Source organism: Nomascus leucogenys, chromosome 17, assembly GCF_006542625.1.
Source record: "Nomascus leucogenys isolate Asia chromosome 17, Asia_NLE_v1, whole genome shotgun sequence".
In the NCBI taxonomy this organism is placed as follows: Eukaryota; Metazoa; Chordata; class Mammalia; order Primates; family Hylobatidae; genus Nomascus; species Nomascus leucogenys.
In genome coordinates this window covers 36,787,777-36,810,943 of record NC_044397.1, presented here as the reverse complement: position 1 = coordinate 36,810,943, position 23,167 = coordinate 36,787,777, and the positions used below count along the sequence as shown (strand labels likewise).

Genomic DNA, 23,167 nt, shown 5'->3' with positions numbered 1-23,167 from the left:
AAAAGCGTCCAGGGTCCTACCTGGTTTGCCCTTTCAAGGTCCGTCATGATCATTTCAATCTCGTCGGCCCTAGGAGGGTGAGAGGGAGACAGCAGGTTAGTCACAAGGAGACCAGCTCAGGGGGTGACTGATGGGTCAGCTTCCTAGCTCAGGGCTCGGGAAGGGCTGTGCAGACCCGTGAGCCAGCAGGAGGAGGTGGGCTCACACTGGGGGAAGAGATGTGCTTGCTGACGCCATGCGCTCTTTTGATAATCACGTGTCTGGTGCGCATGGGGTGCCTGCCTTTGATGGGGTCCCAATCTCATTGGGGAGGCATAACCATAAAAATATAAAATACAGCATGTCCTGCCAAGGGTTCAAAAAGAGCTCTGAGCAGAGTGCTCTGAAAAAAACAGAGGGAGAGATAAATTCTCTTTGTGGGAGGGAATCAAGGAAGGCTGCAGAGGAGGTGACAGGTAAGTGGGGTTTTGAAGGATGAGTAGAAGTTTGCCAGGCTGGGGGTGAGAGGAGGAGCTGGGGAAAAGCTACTTTAGGAAAAGGCACTTAGCAGTGAAAGCCTCACCAGGAATGAGGAAACCAGGAGAAGGTGGCCAACTGGAGGTGAGGAGGGCAGGTGAGGATGGTGACACAGGTTGGGGGACTGTACAGGCTGCAGTGCAGACAGCCTGGGTTCATTGCTATGGCCCAGGCTGCTCGTAAAAGCAATTGTCCAGGTTCTGTCTTTCCCTTTTTCTGTTTTGAAAGTACTTCCTTGAGTAATCTGAAGGCAAATACGCGAATCCAACACAGAGCATCATGAGAGAGGAATGCGGAGAGTGCTTTTATGTTTGTTTGTTTTGAGACACAGCTCTGTCGCCCAGGCTGGAGTGCAATGACGCGATCTCGGCTCACTGCAACCTCTGCCTCCTGGGTTCAAGCAATTCTCCTGCCTCAGCCTCCCGAGTAGCTGAGACTACAGGCGTGCACCACCATGCCCGGCTAATTTTTGTATTTTTAGTACAGACAAGGTTTTGCCATGTTGGCCAGGCTGGTCTCGAACTCCTGACCTCAGGTGATCCACCCGCCTCAGCCTCCCAAAGTGCTGGGATTACAGGCATAAACCACCGCGCCCAGCCTGGAGAGTCCTTTTGAGAAGGGCACGGTCAACTCCAAAAGCCTATGGGAGGTTAGAGTAGGACACCCGGGCAGACCACCACCCCAACGTCTGCAAGCAGGGCCTGAGGATGGTCTCTGTTAGGAGGCCACAGGCTGGAACTGTCTGTGACCCAAGGAAGGTTTTTTAGCATGCCCAAGGGCCGTGGAGCCAATGTAACGGCCCCAGGGACCTGGTTGGGGTTGAGGGCTCTCATGCTGTGGCTCTGAGTCCACACGCACCTGCACTCTGCTGCCTTCAGGATGCAATCCCTCCTTCAGCCACACGCACGGCCCTTCTACACCAAGGCTCCTTTCTCCTCTTGGCCTTACCCGCCACTCATTCTCAGGACCCTGTGCTCTAACAACTCCCATCTCGTGCGGGACCCCGAAAAGCCAGGCCTTCCTCGGCACTAGGCCTCCACCTGCGCTGCCTGCCTGAATGCCTTCTCGTCCCAGGGAACCTCATCTCCTACTTCCACCCCCTCTGCCCTTCCCAGACCCTCTCAGCAGCTCTGTCTCAGGAAGTGGCACTGTCCCTAGTCCTAGCTTCCAGGTTTGAGTTTTCATTGGGTGCCCACACTGTGAGCTCTCTCTGAATGCTGGGCCATAGGTCCCTTTTGCCCTATATCCCTAGAATTTGTCCTGTATTCACAGGGCTGCATGTCACGTTGGATGCCAGAGTCCTGGATGTGGTCCATCCTGTCAGCAACGGGCAAGTCTACTCCTGGAGACAGCCCAGGGTGCTGGACAGGCCTGGCAATGAGAGCTCTGTCCTTCTGAAACCTGCTCCATGGTCCCGAGGAGGCAGGTCCAAGTGAGAGTACCCACCCACCCTGCTATGGTTTGTCTCCACCAAAACTGCTACTGAAATTTGATCCCCAGTGTGGGGGCATTGGGAGGTGGGGTCTTGAGGGAGGTGTTTGGGTCATGGGGGCGGATCCCCTCATGAATGGCTTAGTGCCATTCTCCTGGCAGTGAATGAGTTCTTGCTCTGGCCAGACTTTGGGGATTGGATGAGTTCCCTTGAGAGTGGGTTATCATAACGCCAGGAACCTCCCTGGGTTGTCCCTCTTGGCACGCACCCACCTCCCCTTTGACCCTATCCGGCATGTTATGACGCAGCACGGAAGCCCTCGCCAGGAGCCGGGGCCATGTCCTTGAACTTCCCAGCCTGCAGATCCGTGGGCCAAATAAACCTATTTTCTTTATAAATCACCCTGGCCTCAGGTGTTCTGTTGCAGCAACAGAAAACGGGCTAAGGTACACCCTTGACGCTGAGAGTTGGAAAAACTGTCTCTGGGCCCCTGGGCTGGGGAATTTTTGTGGCCTGAGGCTTTTGCAGCCTTTAACCGCACACAGTGATTTGAGGTAGTCTTATCAACTCCCAGCAGCCTGAATAGGGTAACAGATGCCTTGTGATCGGGTTCAGTGTTCACTGTATCTGTTTGAAATAATATCCGGCTTTCAGACTGGTCTGAGAAAAAGTCTGAAAAAGCCTGTCAAACGGCCTAGTTAAATGAAGCTATTTTTAGGATGATTTCATGAAGAAGGCAGTGTCTCTGTAAGATAAATACCCAAACTGGGCCTCTGCAATACAGTGCTGGGTGCAGGGAGTGGGGAAGGGACGGGGCTGCTTAAATGATTAAACATCCTACTGTATCATCTCAAAGTGAAACCTCCAAGATCTGACAGAAAAATTGCTGTGCAAAGATAGTCTCATACTACAAATGGTAATTAAAAAAATTAAAAGCGTCAAGGGTCTTAAAACATATCAGAAAAGGATAATCACCAGTCAATGCAGAAAGCTGTGACCTTGATGCCCTGTTGATGAAGAATTCAGAGCGCAACTCCTTCAGACACAAAATAAAAGCTTGCAAACTTTTCTTAAGGCAAATTGCAAGGATTTTGTTGTTTTTTTTTTTTTCTTTTTGAGACAGGGTCTCACTTTGTCACCCAGGCTAGAGTGCAGTGGCGTGATCTTGGCTTACTGCAACCTCTGCCTCCTGGGCTCAAGCAGTCCTCCCGCTTTGGCCTCCAGAGTAGCTGGGACTAGTAGCATATGCCAGCATACCTAGCTAATTTTTTTTTTTTTTTGTAGAGACAGGGTTTCACCATGTTGCCTAGGTTGGTCTTAAACTCCTGGGCTCAAGCCATCCACCCGCTTCGGCTTCCCAAAGTGCTGCGACTATAGGTGTGAGCCACTGCGCCTGTCCCAAATCACAAGTTTTAAACACAGTTTTGTACTTCAGTTAGTTACCTATCGTGTATTTCCAATGTCCACATACACAGGTCAAAACTGCCCTGGCTACCGTCATTCATTCATTCACTTGCTCCACTAGCGTTTCAGACCCCTAAAAGTTTCCTGGTGCTGGAATGGGCACACAGAGATGCAGGCTTGGGTCCTGCATATCTCACCAATGTCGTAGATTTAAAAGATGACAACGAAAATACATAGCTGCTGCGTACCCACAACAAGATGTGCAGAGGTTGACAATTGCCTAAATCCTCCTTTGAATGCATCAGCAGAGCTGGCTGCAGAACTTGGGAGGTGGATGGGAACTGGTCGGGCTGGTGAGTGAAGAGACACTGAATGTGGGTCTAGGTGAGGACTTTTCCTAATGGCTCCAGTGTGGCCCTATATAAGCCCTCTCTTTCTTTAATTCTGGCTATTTTCATTTGAATACTTCTATTCTGTTTGAGACTACTGTTATTTGGATATTGTTGGCATAGCTACTTCTGTCCTCCATGTCATTCAACTTTTCTTTTATATTTTGCTATTTCTTTATCCTTTTCTTGCTGCCTTCTGGATCAAGGTTAACTTGATCTAACTGGCCTTTAGCAATTTATTTATTTATTTATTTATTTATTGACAAGCTGTAGTACAGTGGTGTGATCATGACTCAAGGCAGCCTCAATCTCTTGGGCTCAAGCGATCCTCCCACTTCAGCCTCCGTAATAGCTAGGACTACAGGTGCATGTCACCATGCCTAGCTAATTTTTCTATTTTTTTTTTTTTTTTTGGTACAGATGGGGGTTTGCCATGTTGTCCGGGCTGGTCTTGAACTCCTGGGCTCAAGCGATCCCCCCACCTCAGCCTCCCAAAGTGCTGGGATTATAGGTGTGAACCACTGCACCTGGCCTATTTTCTACTTCTTCTTTCTGGAATTCCTATTAGGTGGATGTTGGAGCTCCAGAATTGAGCTCTGATTTTCTTTTCTTTCTAACATCTACATCTTTTTAGTTACTTTCTGGGAAATATCTTCATCTTCATTTTCCAGGCTTGTGTTGATTCTTTTATTTATTTACTTAAAAAAATTTTGTTTATAGAGACGGGGTCTTGCTATGTTGCCAGGCTGGTCTCGAACTCCTGAGCTCAAGCAACTCTCTGGCCTTGGCCTCCCGAAGTGCTGAGATTCCAGGCATGAGCCACCAGACCCAGCTGGCAATGTATCCTTTCTTCTTTGCTCGTAAGTTATTCAATTTTTTTACACTGTTACTTCCACTTGGTCCATTTGAAAATTACCTGTTGGTTTTGCTTCACACTGCCAGTATCTTCCTCTGTTTCCCTGAGTGCCTTTGTGGTGCTGACTTTGTCTTTGTGGCCCAGCTGTCCTGCCTCATATCACACCCACTGTTGGGGTCTGGGTGTGTCTTTCAGAAGCACTGCTCTCCTCTGGGGCCCAGCTGTTTTTGCCTGCGTGTTTGGGTCCTCCAGGGATACCAGCCGCTCTTTCTGGCAATGTACATGGTGGGAGGACAGAGAAGCCAGCCCTGCTGTATGTCTCTCAAGTGAATTGGAGAGAAACACATGGTAGGCATTCAATGCTTTTCTGCTGAAGATAGGAAGGAAGAGAAGGGGATGGCCCCAGTCTCCAAGATGCCTCGCCGATGCCTCCTCCCTGCTGCTTGTCAACCAGGAAAACCCTCTGGCCAGGGAGCTTACTTAGCCTTGACTCTTCCGGGAGCAGCAGCAACAGGAGGACGCCGTCTCCCTGGGTGCAGCTCCCTGATCTTGGGAGTGTGGAGCTGAAAAGCTGGAGGCGTGGCTGCCTGGGGGTGCCAGCCCGCCCCTGGCTGCTTTCATCCACTCCTCACTTGGGGCCTGGTGTTGCCAGTAGCCAAAGGCCCAGGCATAGAGAAGAGCAAGGTTCCAGGGGCCCAGCTTTACACAGAGGCCGGCTTGGCAGGGCTGGGGTCCATGCGGGTCGAGTCCAGTTCCTGCCAGGTTTATGGGGCCTGGGTGGGGCTTGGGCACCTCCTGGAAAGTGCACACTCTCTGGAGTTCTTCTCAGATAGCACATGGCTTTGGATTTTCATCAGGACACCTAATATCTGGAAAACCACGCCTCATCTCCAGAAGATTTCACGTCACTTATAAAAAAAAATCAGTCCCACTGACGCGGGAAGGTGAAGACTTGGCAGTGTGAGGCAATCCCTGGAAGTGAATTTCAAGTTTTCCATCTCCTGGTCAGTTGCGCTTTGGTTACTAAGCAACTGCTAAACGGACCAAAATATTGAATGTGATAACAAGGACTGCACTTACCTTTCATGATGAAAGCAACTCTCTTTTCCCCAAGCTTTCAAATGACAATGACGACACCACACTCTGCAGTTGCAGGGCAGGCCTATTCCATACCAGGGATTGTGGTGACAGCTGGGCCCGGAGGGGCTGCTGTCTCCATTCACAGAAAGGACCAGAAACCACAGGAGGAGACAATGGGAGGAACCAGGGATGCAGCTGGCGAGGAAACATTCTGATTATTATTTTAAAAGTCGGTTGGGCGCAGTGGCTCACGCCTGTAATCCCAGCACTTTGGGAGGCCAAGGCAGGTGGATCACCTGAGGTCGGGAGTTCGAGACTAGCTTGGCCAACATGGTGAAACCCCGTTTCTACTAAAAGTACAAAAATTAGCCGGGTGTGGTGGTGCATGTCTGTAGTCCCAGCTACTTGAGGGGCTGAGGCAGGAGGATCGTGAGCCAAGGTGGTGCTACTACACTCCAGCCTAGGTGACAAAGTGAGACCCTGTCTCAAAAAAAAAAAAAAAAAAAGTCTGTATGTTTGTTATTCATTTTTCTGAGAATTCTTTTTTATTTTTGATACAGGGTCTGGTTCTGTTGCCCAGGCAGGAGTACAGTGGTGCGATCATAGCTCATTGTAGCCTCCAACTCTTGTCCTGAGCTCAAGTGATCCTCCTGCCCCAGTCTCTTGAGTAGCTGGAACTTACAGGTGTGCACCATCAAGCCCAGCTAATTTAAAAGAAAAATTTGTTTTTTAGAGACAGGGGTCTTACAATGTTGCCCAAGCTGGTCTTAAACTCCTGAACTCAAACAATCCTCCTGTCTTGGCCTCCCGGGTAGCTGGGACTACAGGTATGCACTGCCACACCTAGCTAGTTTTTTCTTTTTTGTAGAGACAAGGTTGATCTTGCTATGTTGCCGAGGCTGGTCTTGAACTCATGGCCTGAAGAGATCCTCCTGCCTTAGTTTCCCAGAATGCTGAGATTACAGGCCTAAGCCACTGTGCCTGGCCCGTTATTAATTTTTCTAAGGAGGTATTCTTTTTTAAAAGCCGAAAGAAAAATACAACTAGCTGAGTAAGTGCGATTGGGGCTTTGAGAGATGTGAAGTGTGGCCATCAGTGTTTGCAGACCAGGACCAAGGAGGCGGGTCTTGCTTTGGGGCACCTCCCAACCAGTTTTTTTTTTTTTTTTTTTTTTTGAGACAGAGTCTCGCTCTGTCGCCCAGGCTGGAGCGCAGTAGCACAATATCAACTCACTGTAGCCTCCACCTTCCCGGTTCAAGTTACTCTCCTGCCTTAGCCTCCCAAGTAGCTGGAATTACAGGCGCACCCAATCACAGCTAATTTTTGTATTTTTATTTTTTGAGATGGAGTCTCGCTCTTGTTGCCCAGGCTGGAGTGTAATGGCGTGATCTCAGCTCACTGTAACCTCCATCTCCTGGGTTCAAGCGATTCTCCCTGCCTCAGCTTCCCGAGTAGCTGGGATTACAGGCATGCGCCACCACACCCGGCTAATTTTTGTATTTTTAGTAGAGACAGGGTTTTACCGTGTTGGCCAGGCTGGTCTTGAACTCCTGACCTCAGGTGATCCACCTGCCTCGGCCTCCCAAAGTGCTGGGATGACAGGCGTGAACCAATGCGCCCAGCCCCACCCCAGTCTTAATCATCCACTTTCTCTCCAAACTGCTGCCTCCTCCCCCCACTGAATTAATCCTGCCTGACAAACTGTCTGCAATAAGTAATACAAAAATGCCCAGGGGTTAATACCACAACTGTAAATGTAATCTTGGAAGCAAAGTAATGAATTAAATGGCATGTGGTTTCATGGTGTGAGTGCCAACAGTATTCCAAAGATTTTTCATTCTCTTCATGCTGAAGGCTCAACTAACCACATCAGTATCTGCAGCCTGACATTGGTCTAAAATCATTTATTTTCCAAAGTCCGTAATAACCGCACATATTGTTTGCTCAGCAAAATGATTTATTATAAAAATTTAGATCTCTCACCTTTTTATGAGTGGACAAAACAGCTTCCACTGATCTATTAACCTGCCTGGTATTATGCTCGGCTCTGACTTCAAATAGCGAATAATTTCAGTTTGGCCTGGAATATGTAGTTTGTTCAATCAGTTCACTACAGATCATTTCAGGGTATTCTCTGGGCTAACACACAGTTTTTATGAGGAACTGAAAAGGACATGGTCAAGGTCGATGGAAGGGAAATTATATCCACGCTAGAAATTCTAGTATTTACTTTCACGCGAGCCTCCTGGGGGCTAATGCGTGGCATCGGGGCACGGTGTTGGCGCATATTTCAATACCCAAATAAGCACGCTGGCATCAGGAGCTGTTAAAGTATATCTACAAGGCAGTTGGAAAAACATAAAGAGCGGCCTTCAAAGACTAGTGTATCTTCTTAGACTTGATTCGTAAGCCAATAGCCTTGGCCGGGCCCAGTGGCTCACGCCTGTAATCCTAGCACTTTGGGAGGCGGAGGTATGTGGATCACTTGAGACCAGGAGTTTGAAACCAGCCTGGATAACATGATGAAACCCTGCCTCTACTAAAAATACAAGTATTAGCCGGGCATGATGGCGAGCGCCTGTAATCCCAGCTACTCGGGAGGCTGAGGCGGAAGAATCGCTTGATCCCCAGTCGTGGAGGTTGAAGTGAGCTGAGATCGTGCCACTGCACTCCAGCCTGGGTACCAGAGCGAGACCCTGTCTCAAAAACAACAACAAACAAAAAAAACCCACCAATAGTCTCAATACCAGATCATAAAGCTCTTTGGCATTGAAAGGAGAAACATCTACAGATTAATTCTTCCTGCTTTAATAGAAAAGCTCCAGTTAGGTTTGATCAAGCAAACTCTCCCCTTCCACCCCAGGGCTGCACGTGATGACCTGCTCTGTCCTTAAGGGGGGTCATTTTTCACCACGACGTACGCTGCAGGTGAGGCTTCCTTAGCACAGAGGGTAAACGGACAGAGGTGGGGCTCACTGGACCTCGTCTAGAAAGAGCAGGTTGCTGAAGCAGTGGAGACAGGGCCAGGCTCTGAGAAAGGTCACTTGGCTCTGGGTCTGGAATCCCCTTAACTCGGGGGGTCAAAGAATTGGGCAAGGGGTGGGGGACAAACAAACCTATAGGAAAAGCTGATTGGAGCACAAACGCCTGATCTTACGGAGAGGAAGGGCTGGTCTGCAGTCTCATGCAAGCCAGGGCAAGATTACTCCCAGCAAAGGCACCTGCTGTGGCTGTCGCGCCCTGATGGCGATGGGCCCAGCTCAGACTGAGAGAGGGTGGTCTCCCACCAATAACGCCCACGGGGCACCTACCATGAACCACACCTAAGGAAAACAAACGTCCCAGGGGAGGAGTGGGCAATGGCATAGTGGCGCTGGGACTCCCTTCTCGCTAGCACACAGGAGTACACCCTGCACTTCCTAGGAGCTCAGCAGGGATATACCGGGCATGGGTGGGTAGGTGGGCAGGGACCCCCTTCCTGTCTACCCAGTGGGAGGTGGAAGGAAATGGCAGCCACCAGCGATTCAGCACAGTGACATCCCAGAAAGTGGTACAAGGGCCTCTGCAGACACCAGGAGAAACAGTATCCCGGAGTAGGGGACATCCAGTCTGTACCCTGGAGGATGAGGACAGATTTACTGAGCAGGGGACTCTGGGGCAGAGAGGTATGGCTGTCTAGAGAGAGAGGCCACAGGGAAACGGAAGCCTGTTCAATTTTGTAACAACTTTTCAGTGGCTCTCTCGGGGTTGCGAGGCATCCTGTGACCCCATCTGCAAATAAAGATGGCAGAGTCTCTTCCCACTCCCTTTGAATACTTCTTATCTCAGGACAGAATACTACTCAGCCCTAAAAAGGAATGAGTTAATGACATTCACAGCAACCTGCGTGGGACTGAAGACTATTATTCTAAGTGAAGTAACTCAGGAATGGAAAATCAAACATTGTATGTTCCCACTCATAAGCGGGAGCTAAGCTATGAGGATGCAAAGGACTTTGGGGACTCGGGGGGAAAGGAAGGGAGGGGGGTGAGGGAAAAAAGACTATATATTGGGTGCAGTGTATACTGCTCAGGTGATGGGTGCACCTAAATCTCACAAATCACCACTCAAGAACTTACTCACGTAACCACACACCACCTGTTCCCCTAAAATCCAAAATCTTCGTCTTTCTTTCTCTTGGACAACTGAACTGACCAGTGCTTCCATGAACTATCTTAAATACAAGAGAATCCTGGTTTGGGGCCTGACTGATATGTGGGTACCAGATCTAATGGCTCACCATGAAGCCATATTGCTGAATTTTGGCTTTATATATACATATATTATATATATAACACATACATTAATGTGTAGTTATATGTGAAATACATAATTATATATATATACATTTATTAATGAAATATCCAACCTTATTCCTGTTTTACTAAGATTTTTAAAATAAAAGATGGGCATTTCTTTTTTTTTTTTTTTCTTTTTTTTGATACGGAGTCTCGGTCTGTTGCCCAAGCTGGAGTGCACTGGTGCAATCTCAGCTCACTGCAACCTCTGCCTTCAGGGTTCAAGTGATTCTTAAGAATGCCCCAGCCTCCCTAGTAGCTGGAATTACAGGTGTGCACCACCACGCCTGGCTAATTTTTGTATTTTTAGTAGAGACGGGGTTTCACCATGTTGGTCAGGCTGATCTTGAACTCTTGACCTCAGGTGATCTGCCTGCCTCAGCCTCCAAAGGTGTAAGGATCACAGGTGTGAGCCACCGTGCCCAGCCTCTTTAGTCCTGTTCTGTTCCTTGGAAGCACCATGCTTGTCCCACCTTCAGGCCTTGGAAGACATTCTAGGTCTCAGCCCTCCTGGTCCTCCTCTGAGAGGCCTCTCCACAGCCACACTCTCCATTGTCCATTCATTTTGTTTCTGTTGCATTTATTCCTGTCTCAAAGTCTCTTGTTCATATATTGATTACTTGCTTATCCACTGCCATAGTTCCAGAGAACACAGCAGGTACTCACAAAATAGTGGTTGACCAAATATGCAAATTTATTTACTTATTTATTTTTGAGACGTAGTCTCGCTCTGTCGCCCAGGCTGGAGTGCAGTGGGGCAATCTCCGTTCACTGTAACCTCCACCTCCTCAGCCTCCCGAGTAGCTGGGAGTATAGGCATGTGCCACCATGCCCGGCTAATTTTTCTATTTTTTTAGTAGAGACCAGGTTTCATCATGTTGGTCAGGCTGGTCTCGAACTCCTGATCTCAAGTGATCCACCTGCCTCGGCCTCCCAAAGTGCTGGGATGACAGATGTGAGCCACTGCACTGGCCCAAATATGCAAATTAATGACACCTGTGATACCTGAGTTCCCCTCTCTTCTTGACAGCCATTCACTGGCTGGTATTCTAAAGGGCAGAAAGGGTAGAATTCTTTTGCCAAATTGTAAATACGACTTTTAAGGAAAGAGCCTACAAGATGTTATTGCAGAAGGAAAATGATTCGCTTTTCAGTGCCTTTGAAAAACAAGGCAATAATAGTCTTGGGGGAGAAGTATAGAAAGACCCAGAATTAGGCTTCTTTTTGTCCACTGCACTGTGAGGTCCTGGAGTGCAGAACCAGGCGGCCCGGCTCACCACTCATCACCCAGCCCCGTGCCCAACACGGATCTGTGAACCAGGTCAGGACTGAAGACACGGAGGCTGATGGGGAATGGGAGGAGGGGAGGAGAGAGTGTTTTTCGGGGAAAGGTTTTCTTGGCAGCCGTCATCTGTACGACTTGCCCTATCTTTCGTTTTCCACCCAAGGTTAAACCACTTCTGCTTTGGCAGGAGTAGAGGGGAGGACGAAGCCATCTTGCATCTTCCAAGCCCCGGATCAAATGTGTCACACTCCAGGGTGGCCCCACCCCTCCCCAATCAAAGGCCTGGAAAGACAGTCGGTCCAGTCTGTGGAGCTTTATCCCTACAGATAACCTTCTGGAAATAGCGGTTTTCATTTTTGCTGGAAGTAACACTGTGCTGAGAGACAGTTAAACGGCCAGGATTTCACCTCTGCCTGCTCAGAAATTAACCAGAATTTGTTCTCTGTAGATTACCATTATACTAATTTAAATGATACAACAATAATGATTAAAAACAAGTTTAGACCAGGCGTGGTGGCTCATGCATGTAATCCCAAGCACTTTGGGAAGCTGAGGCGGGTGGATCACTTGAGTTCAGGAGTTTGAGACCAGCCTGGCCAACATGGTGAAACCCCATCTCTACTAAAAATACAAAAATTAGCTAGGTGTGGTGGCGTGCGCCTGTAATCCCAGCTACTAAGGAGGCCGAGGTGGGAGAATTGCATGAACCTGGGAGGTGGAAGTTGCAGTGAGCAGAGATCGCGCCACGGCACTCCAGCCTGGGTGACAGAGTGAGACTCTGTTTAAAAAAAAAAGGAAGGAAGAAAGAAAGAAAAAAAAAAAACAAACATAAAAACGAGTTTGGTTAAGCCTCATCTTTTCAATCCCAAATGGGAAGAAAATTTCCTCTCCTGCCCCACTATTTAGTTGACTTGTTCATGGGAAACGATTTCAATAAAATCTTCCTTTAGCTCAGTCCGAGTATAGCTGATGAACTGAATGAAATGACCTTCTATGGCACGTGCGGGGTCAACTTTCTACCTGTGCCAAACCAATAGCACAGCTCTGGCCGGCTGGGTGCTCACCAGAGCGTGTGACCCTCAGCGTGATCAGGAACAGCCTGTGACTGTCACTCGGGCTTCAGTTGTCTCCAGGCAGGGAACATGGGACAGCTGTGGCCCAGGGAATGAGGTTCTGATATTGCACAATTCATTCGGCTTCTGCTCCTGAGACCGCACAGTGCCTCCAGGGATGAGCATCTGGGTTCATCGGCGGCTGCTTCCTGCATCTCTCTAGAGTTCTAACAGACCTGCTCTACCCAAAGTGGAGAGCGGTCTGGGTGTGGAGGTTCCTTTGTTTTTTAAAATCAAGTGAAATTAGGAAAATTGCAGTCTACAGAATAGAGTGTGGCTGGTGGAAAACGGGTTGGAATTCTTCTCCACTGCATTTTTATTTTGTAAAAATTTTTTATTTATTTTTGAGATGGAGTCTCGCTCTACTGCCCAGGCTGGAGTGCAATGGTACGATCTCAACTCACTGCAACCTCCGCCTCCCAGGTTCGAGCAATTCTCCTCCCTCAGTCTCATGAGTGGCTGGGATTACAGGAGCCTGCCACCATGCCCAGCTAATTTTTGTATTTTTAGTAGAGGCAGGGTTTCACCATGTTGGTCAGGCTGATCTTGAACTCCTGACCTCAGATGATCCACCCACCTCAGCCTCCCAAAGTGTTGGGATTACAGGTGTGAGCCACCGCGCCCGGCCCTCCCATTGTCTTTTAATTGTTTGACCTTGGACAGACTTCTGAGCTGGACAGTCACCTATACAGGAGGAGCCATGAAATTCAAATAAATTGGCATGAGGATAAAACAAGAACACAGAGAGAAAGGAAAAGGTTTTGTAAACCACCAAGCTCCACGCCTGGATTCATTATGATTGTGTATCAAAGTCAGGACCTTTCTCTTCTGGTGAGAGCTCACTTCCAGTACCTGAGACCATCACGAGATCATCACAACCACCCACGAAGTGGCTTTTGGCCAAAAACTTCTAGCCTGAATCTGATCAAGCCTCTAGATTCAACCATAAATTTGCAGGAAAGCATGAGGACAGAGGAGCATGATAAACTATTTCTGGGGAGGCAATCAGTAAAATTTCAGCAGTGGGGTGGAGAATCTTTTCTGGACAAATGACCCCATTTCTAGCATAAATACATTGCAAGGAAAAGAAAAAGTGACGAAGAGGGAATCTATACAATGACCAAGACTTAAAGATACACTAGCCAACTGCAACGTGTGGATCTTACTTGAATCCGGATTCAATTTTTTTTTTTTTTTTAAGACGGAGTCTCGCTCTATTGCCCAGGTTGGAGTGCAGTGGTGCGATCTCGGCTCACTGCAACCTCCGCCTCTCCGTTCAGGAGATTCCACTGCCTCAGCCTCCTGTGTAGCTGGGACTACAGGTGTGTGCCACCACGCCCAGCTAATTTTTGTGTTTTACTAGAGACGAGGTTTTGCCATGTTAGCCAGGCTGTTCTCGAGCTCCTGACCTCAAGTTATCCACCCACCTCGGTCTCCCAAAGTGCTGGGATTACAGGTGTGAGCCATTGCGCCTGGCCTAAATTAAAATAATTTTAGAAAATAAAACCATTTATGAAGTTTGGGGGCAACTAGAAATTTCAAAACTGGCTAGATTTACCTGATCATATTAAAAAATTATTATGATTATTTTTACTATTTTTTTTTTTTTGAGACAGGGTCTCGCTTTGTCACCCAGGCTGGAGCGTAGTGGTGTGATCATAGCTCACTGCAGCCTCAACCTCCCGGGCTCAAGCAATCCTCCCATCTCAGCCTCCTGAGTTGCTGGGACTGCAGGTGAAAAATTATTTTTGAATGTGCTAATTGCACTGTGGCTATATTAAAAAAGAAAGTCCTTATTGTGAGGATATGTGTGTTAAAATGTTTAGAAAGGGAATGAAAGGATTCTGGGAGTAGCTTTAAGTCAAAACAGGAGTGGGGACAGGTGAGACGGGATGGGCCATGAACGGGAGATGCTGGCACCAGGTCACGCGTAGGTTGGAAATTTAATATATGAAACATAAACAAAAAAACCCATAAGACAATAAAAAAAGCAAAGAGCATCACAGTAGTAAGGTATCCCTCCATTATCACTCATTAATTGTAAAGCGTACACTGATGCTGACAGCTACTATTCCATTTGCAATGAAACAAGGTGATAAGCAAGACATAAAAATACTCAAGAAGGAGAATCTAAAGGACGCTGCGTGGCTGTGGCTGTGGAAAAGAATATGGATTAGAAGTGGCTGTCCTGGCTGGGCACAGTGGCTCACGCCTGTAATCCCAGCACTTTGGGAGGCCGAGGTGGGTGGATCACCTGAGGTCAGGAGTTCGAGACCAGCCTGGCCAACATGGTGAAGCCTCGTCTCTACTAAAAATACAAAATTGGCCGGGTGTGGTGGTGCATGCCTGTAATTCCAGCTACTCGGGAGGCTGAGACAGGAGGATGGCTTGAACCCAGGAGGTGGAGGCTGCAGTAAGCTGAGGTCGCACCACGACACTCCAGTCTTGGTGAGACAGATTGAGACTCCGTCTCAAACAAAACAAAACAAAACAAAACAAAACAAAACAAAACAAAAAAACAAAAGAAGAAGTGGCCATCCTGTGCGGTCCGCCTGATGCCAGACTCTGCTAACTTTAGTCAAGACAGTTACCTTCCCAGAATCTCGTTTACCCACTTGTCAAGGGGAAAAAAATGTACACATAGGGCACATCTCTATAAGAAGAATGTGACTTTAAAAAATAATATACCATATATATGTTTTTCTTTGACACAGAAAAAGATTGGGCCAGGTGCAGGGACTCACACTTGTAATGCCAGCACTTTGGGAGGCCAAGGTGGGAGGATTGCTTAAGCCCAGGAATTCGAGACCAGCCTGGGCAACATGGTGAAGCTCCATCTGTACAAAACATTAATATAAAAATTAGCTGGGTGTGGTGGTATGCACTTGTGGTCCCAGCTACTTTGGAGACTGATGTGGGTGGATGGTTTGAGCCCAGGAGTTGGAGGCTGCAGTGAGCTATGATCGCGCCTCTGCGCTCCAGCTTGGGAGACAGAGCAAGACTCTGTCTCATAAAAAAAGAAAAAGATTGTTAGCCAAGAACAGAGAATGAGAAGAAAATGAATTCTGGAAGGGAACCCCCCAAGTACCATCTGACCCAGGAAGGGAACTGTCATGGTGAGAGGCCTACGCTTAGGAGGAAACTGAGGCACGAGTTCCTGCTGTTGACATCGTAGGCCGGCAGCCTGCCATCTGTTGAGCCCCCTGGCCATGGGACAGTTAAAAAGACGCAGGCAACATGGCTCCTGCACTCCGGGGACTTGCCCCAACTGTGCCAGGAATCACGGGTAGACAGCAACCTGGCAGGAAATGGGGACCGGTTGTTACTTCTTTACTTTCAGATTTGTTTTTATTATTACTTTTTTTTTTTAATAGATGGGTCTTGCTCTGTTGCCCAGGCTGGAGTGCAGTGGTTTGACCATGGGTCACTGCAGCCTTGAACTCATGGGCTCAAGAAATCCTCCTGCCTCGGCCTCCCAAGTAGCTGGGACTACAAGTGTGCATCACCACTCCCGGCTAATTTTTAAATTTTTTGCAGAAACGAGGTCTTGCTATGTTGGCCAGACTGGTCTTGAAATCCTGTCTTCAAGTGATCCTCCTGTGTCAATTCCCTGAATACCCGGGACTACAGGTGTGCACCATTACACCTGGCTAATTTATTTTTTGTAGAGACAGGGTCTTGCTCTCTTGCCCAGGCTGGAGTGCAGTGGTACTATCATGGCTCACTGCAGCCTCGAATTCCTGGGCTCAAGTGATCCTCCTGCCTCAGCCTCCCAAGTAGCTGGGCTTACAAGTGTAAGCTACCACACGTGGCCCTAGTTTCAGACTTTTAAAGGTTGTTTAGGAAGGGATGCTGTTCTGTCATCTATACCCATTGTTTTTAACAGTCTCCTTCACGTTTTAGTGTGAAACTTTGCCAGCAAATCTTCCTCCTGGTGGGAGTACTGCTTGCCCAATTTCTGCATTCTCTCTTTCAGAACCCCCTTTCTGGTTCTGTTTGCCATTCCTGGTTTACTTCACCTGTGAGCATCCCGCCTGTAGCTCCAACAGACACTGCCCAAGAATGCACCAGATGGTATTTTGGGCAAGACGTGGGCTTCTCTCTCTCACCCGCCTCCTGCGCTGCACAAAAGACACACCACAGAGGAGCAATGCAGACCTACACAGGAAAACTGCTAGGATTTCATAAGTGGGGAAACTGAGGCATAGGGCAGAGCAGTGGTGCATGGGCTCAAGGCCTTGGTAGGCAACCTGTCTCTACTAAAAGCCCTGCCTTTACTCCCAAGTGCAAGGATTTCTAATGACTTTCTCCCCTAAGTACTGCGTGGTAGGAAGCGTTAAGGAAAGGTTGGGGCCGGGCCTGGTGGCTCACGCCTGTAATCCCAGCACTTTGGGAGGCTGAGGCTGGTGGATCACTTGAGGTCAGGAGTTCAAGACCAGCCTGACCAACATGGAGAAACCCCATCTCTACTAAAAATTAAAAAAAAAAATTAGCTGGGAGTGGTGGCGTGCACCTGTAATCCCAGCTACTCAGGAGGCTGAGGTGGGAGAATTGCTTGAACCTGGGAGGCGGAGGTTGAAGTGAGCCAAGACTGTGCCACTGCACTACAGCCTGGGCAACAGAGTGAGAGCCTGTCTCAAAAAAAGAAAAAAGTTTGGTGGCAGAGAAGCTAAAACTAAGAATAAAAAAAATTTCTGATTGCATACTAGTTATTGCTCTCAGCTTCCTCTCCTTCCCCATCCCCAAGCCCAATCCCACTTCCTGGGCCCACCTCCCTGGCTCAGGTCCCAAATCCTGGCACCTTCTGACCAACCCAAGCTCCTTCAACCTTCCTCCACCTGGTCTTTCCCCAGTAAAGTCAATGCTTGGATCACCTGTGGCTTCAGAGTTCTATAGATTTGTCCACAATTCCCTCCCCGCTTAATTGCCTTGCACTTAAGTTAGCTGGTGGTTTCCAGCACCCTGCAGGGCTGGGAAGTGAAACTGAAGACCCAGGCAGTGGAGGCATGAGAACGTTCATAGGAAAGACAGCATCCTTCCTCTTCCTCTCGCTGGCACCGAAAGTCTGCCTTTCGGCAGGCTAAGTACCTTTTTTAGGGCAACTTGAAAATGAATAATTCAGCGGTTCCTATTCTGCTTGTGAAGTGTTAGACAAACAATTCAGATGGGGCCAGACTTGCTGGCCCCACAAAGACCGTCCGATCCCTTTACTCTGACACCATCGGATTTGGCCATGAATCTTTAAGAACGCCCTCCATCCAGTCTAATCACTAAAATACCACAAAGGAAGTTCACAATACTTAGACATAGTGAAAAAAATAGAAAGGTTAATTGCAACAAGAAGTTTTCCCTCCTAGCCAAGAAAACAGTGTATCAGGGTGGCATAGTAATATTGTTTTTTTTTGTTTGTTTGAGATGAAGTCTCACTCCATCCCCCAGGCTGGAGTGCAGTGGCATGATCTTGGCTCACCGTAACCTCTGCCTCCTGGGTTCAAGAGAGTCTCCTGCCTCAGCCTCCCCAGTAGCTGGGATTACAGGCATGCACCGCCACGCTCAGCTAAATTTTCTTTTTTTTGTATTTTTAGTAGAGACGGGATTTCACCATGTTGGCCAGGCTGGTCTCGAACTCCTGACCTCAAATGATCCTCCCGCCTCGGCCTCCCAAAGTGCTGGGATTACAGGTGTGAGCCACTGCACCCGGCCTCGAACTCTTAACAATAAAAAAAAAAACACAGAGGCCGGGTGCAGTGGCTCACGCCTGTAATCCTAGCACTTTGGGAGGCTAAGGCGGGTGGATTGCCTGAGTTCAGGAGTTCGAGAATAGCCTGGGCAACATGGTGAAACCCCGTCTCTACTAAAATACAAAAAATTAGCTGGGCATGGCAGTGTGCGCCTGTAGTTCCAGCTACTTGGGAGGCTGAGGCAGGAGAATTGCTTGAATCCGGAGGCAGAGGTTGCAGTGAGCCGAGATCATGCCATTGCACTCCACCCTGGGTGACAGAGCAAGACTCCGTCTCCAAAAAAAAAACCAAAAAACAAAAAACAAACAAAAAAAACCACATAGGCCGAGCATGTCTTAGTCACACCAGGCTATTGAAGAGTTGGGCTTTATTCAAAGCCAAGCCTTAGAAGTTATCTTCCCCACTGAGCTATTCTCCTTTAAATCTCAGACTTCACTTAAGAGCTTTATTGATTCTGTGTCTTGTGTTAAATCCACCTCAAATACTTTGTTGGAAGTAGGGGTAATGAAAGTTTTAAGGTAAAAGCTAAACAAAAACCAACTTTTCTGGTTTGGTTATAGGATTTGTTTTGGGCTGGGCGGAGTGGCTTAGACCTGTAATTCCAGGACTTCGGGAGGCTCAGGTGGGAGGATTGCTGGAGGATCGCTTGAGGCCAAGAGCTCGAGACCAGCCTGGGCAACGTAACAAGACCCCGTCTCTACAATACATTAAAAAAAAATAGCTGGGTGTGCTGGTGTGCCCCTGTAGAACCAGCCACTTAAGAGGGTGAGGCAGGAGGATGGCTCAATCCCAGGAGTTCGAGGCTGCAGTGAGCTATGACTGTGCCATTGCACTATAGCCTGGGTGACAGATCAAGATCCTGTCTTAAAAAAAAAAATTCATTTTGGAAAGGGGTTTTAATTTTTAGTAGAGATGAGTTCTTGCTATGTTGCCCAGCCTGTCTTGAATTTCTGTGCTCAGGCAGTACCCCTGGCTTGGCCTCTCAAAGTGCTGGGATTACAGGTGTGGGCCACCATGCCTGGCTGGAAAGGAGTCTTATTGGACAAGCCAAAAGCTGTTTCAGGTGGTAATAATCTCTCCACTAGGAAGATGTATATCCAATAACCAGCCTTACAGCTTAGCTATGCTTTTGATCATCAATGTATCAATACAATGTCATTGTAATTCTGGACAGGAAATTGGATTCAGCCACTTTTCAAATGCCAGGGTAGGGCACTTCCCAGGTTTTAACTTACAGAAGGACCCTGGGTGTCGAGTTGATACCATTCCTTTTTTTTTTTTTTTTTAAGATGGAGTCTCTCTCTGTTGCCCAGGATGGAGTGCAGCGGCACGATCTCGGCTCACTGCAACCTCTGCCTCCCGGGTTCAAGCGATTTTCAGGTCTCAGCCTCCTGAGTAGCTGGAATTACAGGCGCGCACCACCACACCCAGCTAATTTTTGTATTTTTAGTACAGATGGGGTTTCTCCATGTTGGCCAGGCTGGTCTCAAACTCCTGACCTCAAATGATCCACCTGCCTCGATCTCCCAAAGTGCTGAGATTATAGCCCAGCCAAGCTGATAAATTTCTGAGTTTAGTGAAAGTTAAAATGGCAGCTGGATTGTTTAAAACAATGTGATGAGAAGAACGCCTTTGTCTATGTGTGTAAACCCCGTGGTATCTACGTGGCATACCTCAAGTTGGTAAAAAATATTTACCATATGCTAGGGAATAAAGGATTCTTACCACTAATGGATAATCCTGCCAAATAGCAGCTGCTTTGTAAAGGGAGTAGAAAATCGTCGAAAATCCATATAACTTTAAAGAATTCACCAGCAGGAATTTGTAGGTCCAGAGTATTTTATAAAAGATCGGGTCTCATTGTAGAGGGAAGTGGCAAGGTTAATATAATGAAGTATAATTTGCTGCTATGCTAGACATGTAATCTAATAACAGTACAGTTTGATAAGAAAATTTAAATGTATAGTTTTGAAAAGGTTTCAGAAGGGCTCAATGGTTCTGCATCAGAAAGTGAATTTCAGTTACAAGAGGAGGCTCAAGGCAGGGCGGATTAGAAGGCTCAAGGGACATTCAGAGGGTCAATTAGGCTGTTCATTCAATCTTCCTTAAATAGATCAGAAAGCCTAGGACAGAGACACTGTGAATTAGAAAAAAGAAAAGGATCAACAATTCAACAATAAAGAGAAATTTAAGAGTTATATCAGTAAATGTAATTAGGCCAAATTTACCCATAAAAATAAAATACATATGTTTGAAAAATCCAAAAAGGGTGGTAGAAACACATTTTGAGTAAAAAGGCAATGATTAACTAGACTTTTTGTTTTTGGAGACAGGATCTCACTTTGTTGCCCAGGCTGGGGTGCAGTAGCACGATTTTGGCTCACTGCAGCCTTGACCTCCTGGGCTCAAGCAATCCTCCCTCCTCAGTCTCCAAAGTAGCTAAGACTACAGTGAGTACCACCATGCCCAGTTAATTTTTAATTTTTTTAGTGAGACGATCTCACTACGTTGCCCAGGCTGGTCTCCAATTCCTGGGCTCAAGTGATCCTTCTGCCTTGGCCTCCCAAAGTGTTGAGGTTACAGATGTGAGTCAGTGCACTTGGCCAACTAGATTTTTTTTTTTTTAAGGCTAATTAAGGTAAGGTTTGAAGCCAAACTAACCAATATTATATGTAGCATAATAATGTTAGGGAGAAATAAGAAATGCTAAATGGCACAGTAAATAGAAATATAAGCTTCAACTTGTCTTAAATAAGCAAGAAAATCTATAAAATATGTAAAATAAAAATGGAATGAAATGTACTATTTAAAAGTGTAATCCTATTATTAGGTCGGTGCAAAAGTAACTGCAGTTTTGCCGTTACTTTTTTCTTTTTTGACGGAGATTCGCTCTTCTCACCCAGGCTGGAGTGAAGCGGCGCGATCTCAGCTCACTGTAACCTCCACCTCCTGGGTTCAAGCAATTCTCGTGCCTCAGCCTCCCGAGTAGCTGGGATTATAGGCATCCATCACCACGCCCAGCTAATTTTTGTATTTTTAGTAGAGACAGCGTTTGCCATATTGGCCAGGGTGGTCTTGAACTCGTGACCTCAGGTGATCCGCCTGCCTCAGCCTCCCCAAGTGCTGGGATTACAGGTGTGAGCTACCGCGCCTGACCTGCCATTACTTTTAATGGCAAAAACTGCAATTACTTTTGCACCGACCTAATAGAAAACTATCCCACTAGGAGGATCTAACACAGTTGTGGAGCTTTGATCCCATGGAATCTAAAAACCAGGTCACAGTTCAATTTACAGAAGGGAAATCATTGGAGCATTTGGTTAACATGGAGAAGGACACAGACTTAAACCAAGAGGCTCCACGATTCTTCCCAGACCTATAACAGAATGCTCCTTCTGAAAACAGGAATGAAAGAAGAGGATCAGAGGTGCTGAGTGTCACACAGGGTGCACATTCACTACTTGTAGATAATGCAGTCCCATGCTCCCCAAATTCAAGGGATTCACTTGAGCAAATGGGCTGGGACAATCAAGCGTTCAGCAAAGCCCTATGTTTATTGGTAAACACAAGAAAATAAAAAACTCCCCTGTACCAGTAATAAACATCCACAAAATGAAATAAAAGATCTATCTCATTTACAACAGAGGTAAACACAGAAGCACGTGGGAATTAAAATAACATAGTATAAATTCCATCTGTAGAAAAATTGGATTACAAAATGCTTGGAGCAAAGGAAGAGAATGATACATTTATGTGCAGTTGCATTAAATATAAAGAAACATACATTTCTCTCCCAAGTTAATTTATAAAAGTTGGTAAAATAGCCGGGCACAGTGGCTCACGCCTGCAATCCCAGCACTTTGGGAGGCCGAGGTGGGTGGATCACGAGGTCAGGAGTTTGAGACCAGCCTGACCAACATGGTGAAACCCCATCTCCATTAAAAATACAAAAATTAGCTGGGTGTGGTGGCGGGTGCCTGTAATCCCAGCTATTGGGGAGGCTGAGGCAGGAGAATTGCTTGAACCTGGGAGGTGGAGGTTGCAGTGAGCTGAGATCGTGCCACTGCACTCCAGCACGGGTGACAGAGCAAGACTCCATCTCAAAAAAAAAAAAAAAAAAAAAAAAAGTTGGTAAAATGACGAGATGCATACAGAAAAAATAGGTGACCAAAATACTAAAGGTTGTTTTTTTTTTAAACTAAAAACAACAATAGTAAACTGGCTATACAAATATTGAAATAGAAAACAAGGAGACGTTATCAAGAGTGTGGCACTTATTAGAGTGAAAAACTAGACTGATAGAATGAAATTATAGACAGAAATCCAGAGATATATGTATTTATACCTGATTTGTCAGATATTATATGTTGGGGGAAGAAATCATCAATATTATTGGGCAAACTGAGTATTAAAGAATAAAACAGAAACAAATACTACTTTATATGCTATAATAAACTTCAGACACGTTAAAGATATAATAAATCATTGAAAAATAAGAAAATGGATTGAGGAGAAAAGACCATTTTCTTTTATTTTGAGACGGAGCCTTGCTCTGTCTCCCAGGATGGTGTGTAGTAGCGTGATCTCACCTCACTGTAACCTCCACCTCCTGGGTTCAAGGATTCTCCTGCCTCAGCCTCCCAAGTAGCTGGGACTATAGGCACGCACCACCACACCGGGGTAATTTTTGTATTTAGAGTAGAGATTTACACCATGTTGGCCAGGCTGGTCTTGAACTCGTGACCTCAAGTGATTCACCTGCCTTGGCCTCCCCAAGTGCTGGAATTACAGGCATGAGCCACCGTGCCTGGCCTGAAAAGACTATTTTCTCTCACTGAAATCAGATTAGAAATGATTAAGGATAAGATTGCTGGGACCCATGTTATTTATATATATTATTATTATTATTGTTTTGTGTGTACACACACACACACACACACACACACACACACAAGTTGACCCTTGAATATGGGTCTGAACAGTATGGTTCCACTTCAACTTGAATATTTTTCAGT

The 23,167-nt window shown here is 46.9% G+C and overlaps 1 protein-coding gene across 6 annotated transcripts in view; it reads right to left on the bottom strand.

Moving 5' to 3' along the window:
* CUX1 (cut like homeobox 1) overlaps positions 1-23,167 on the bottom strand; it is a 474,797-nt gene that overhangs the window by 126,579 nt on the left and 325,051 nt on the right. For all 6 annotated transcript variants that reach the window (XM_030796740.1, XM_030796741.1, XM_030796742.1 and 3 more), the window contains exon 9: positions 21-69. In XM_030796740.1, the coding sequence (XP_030652600.1) occupies positions 21-69 (49 nt within the window). The remainder of the gene's footprint in view (positions 1-20; positions 70-23,167) is intronic.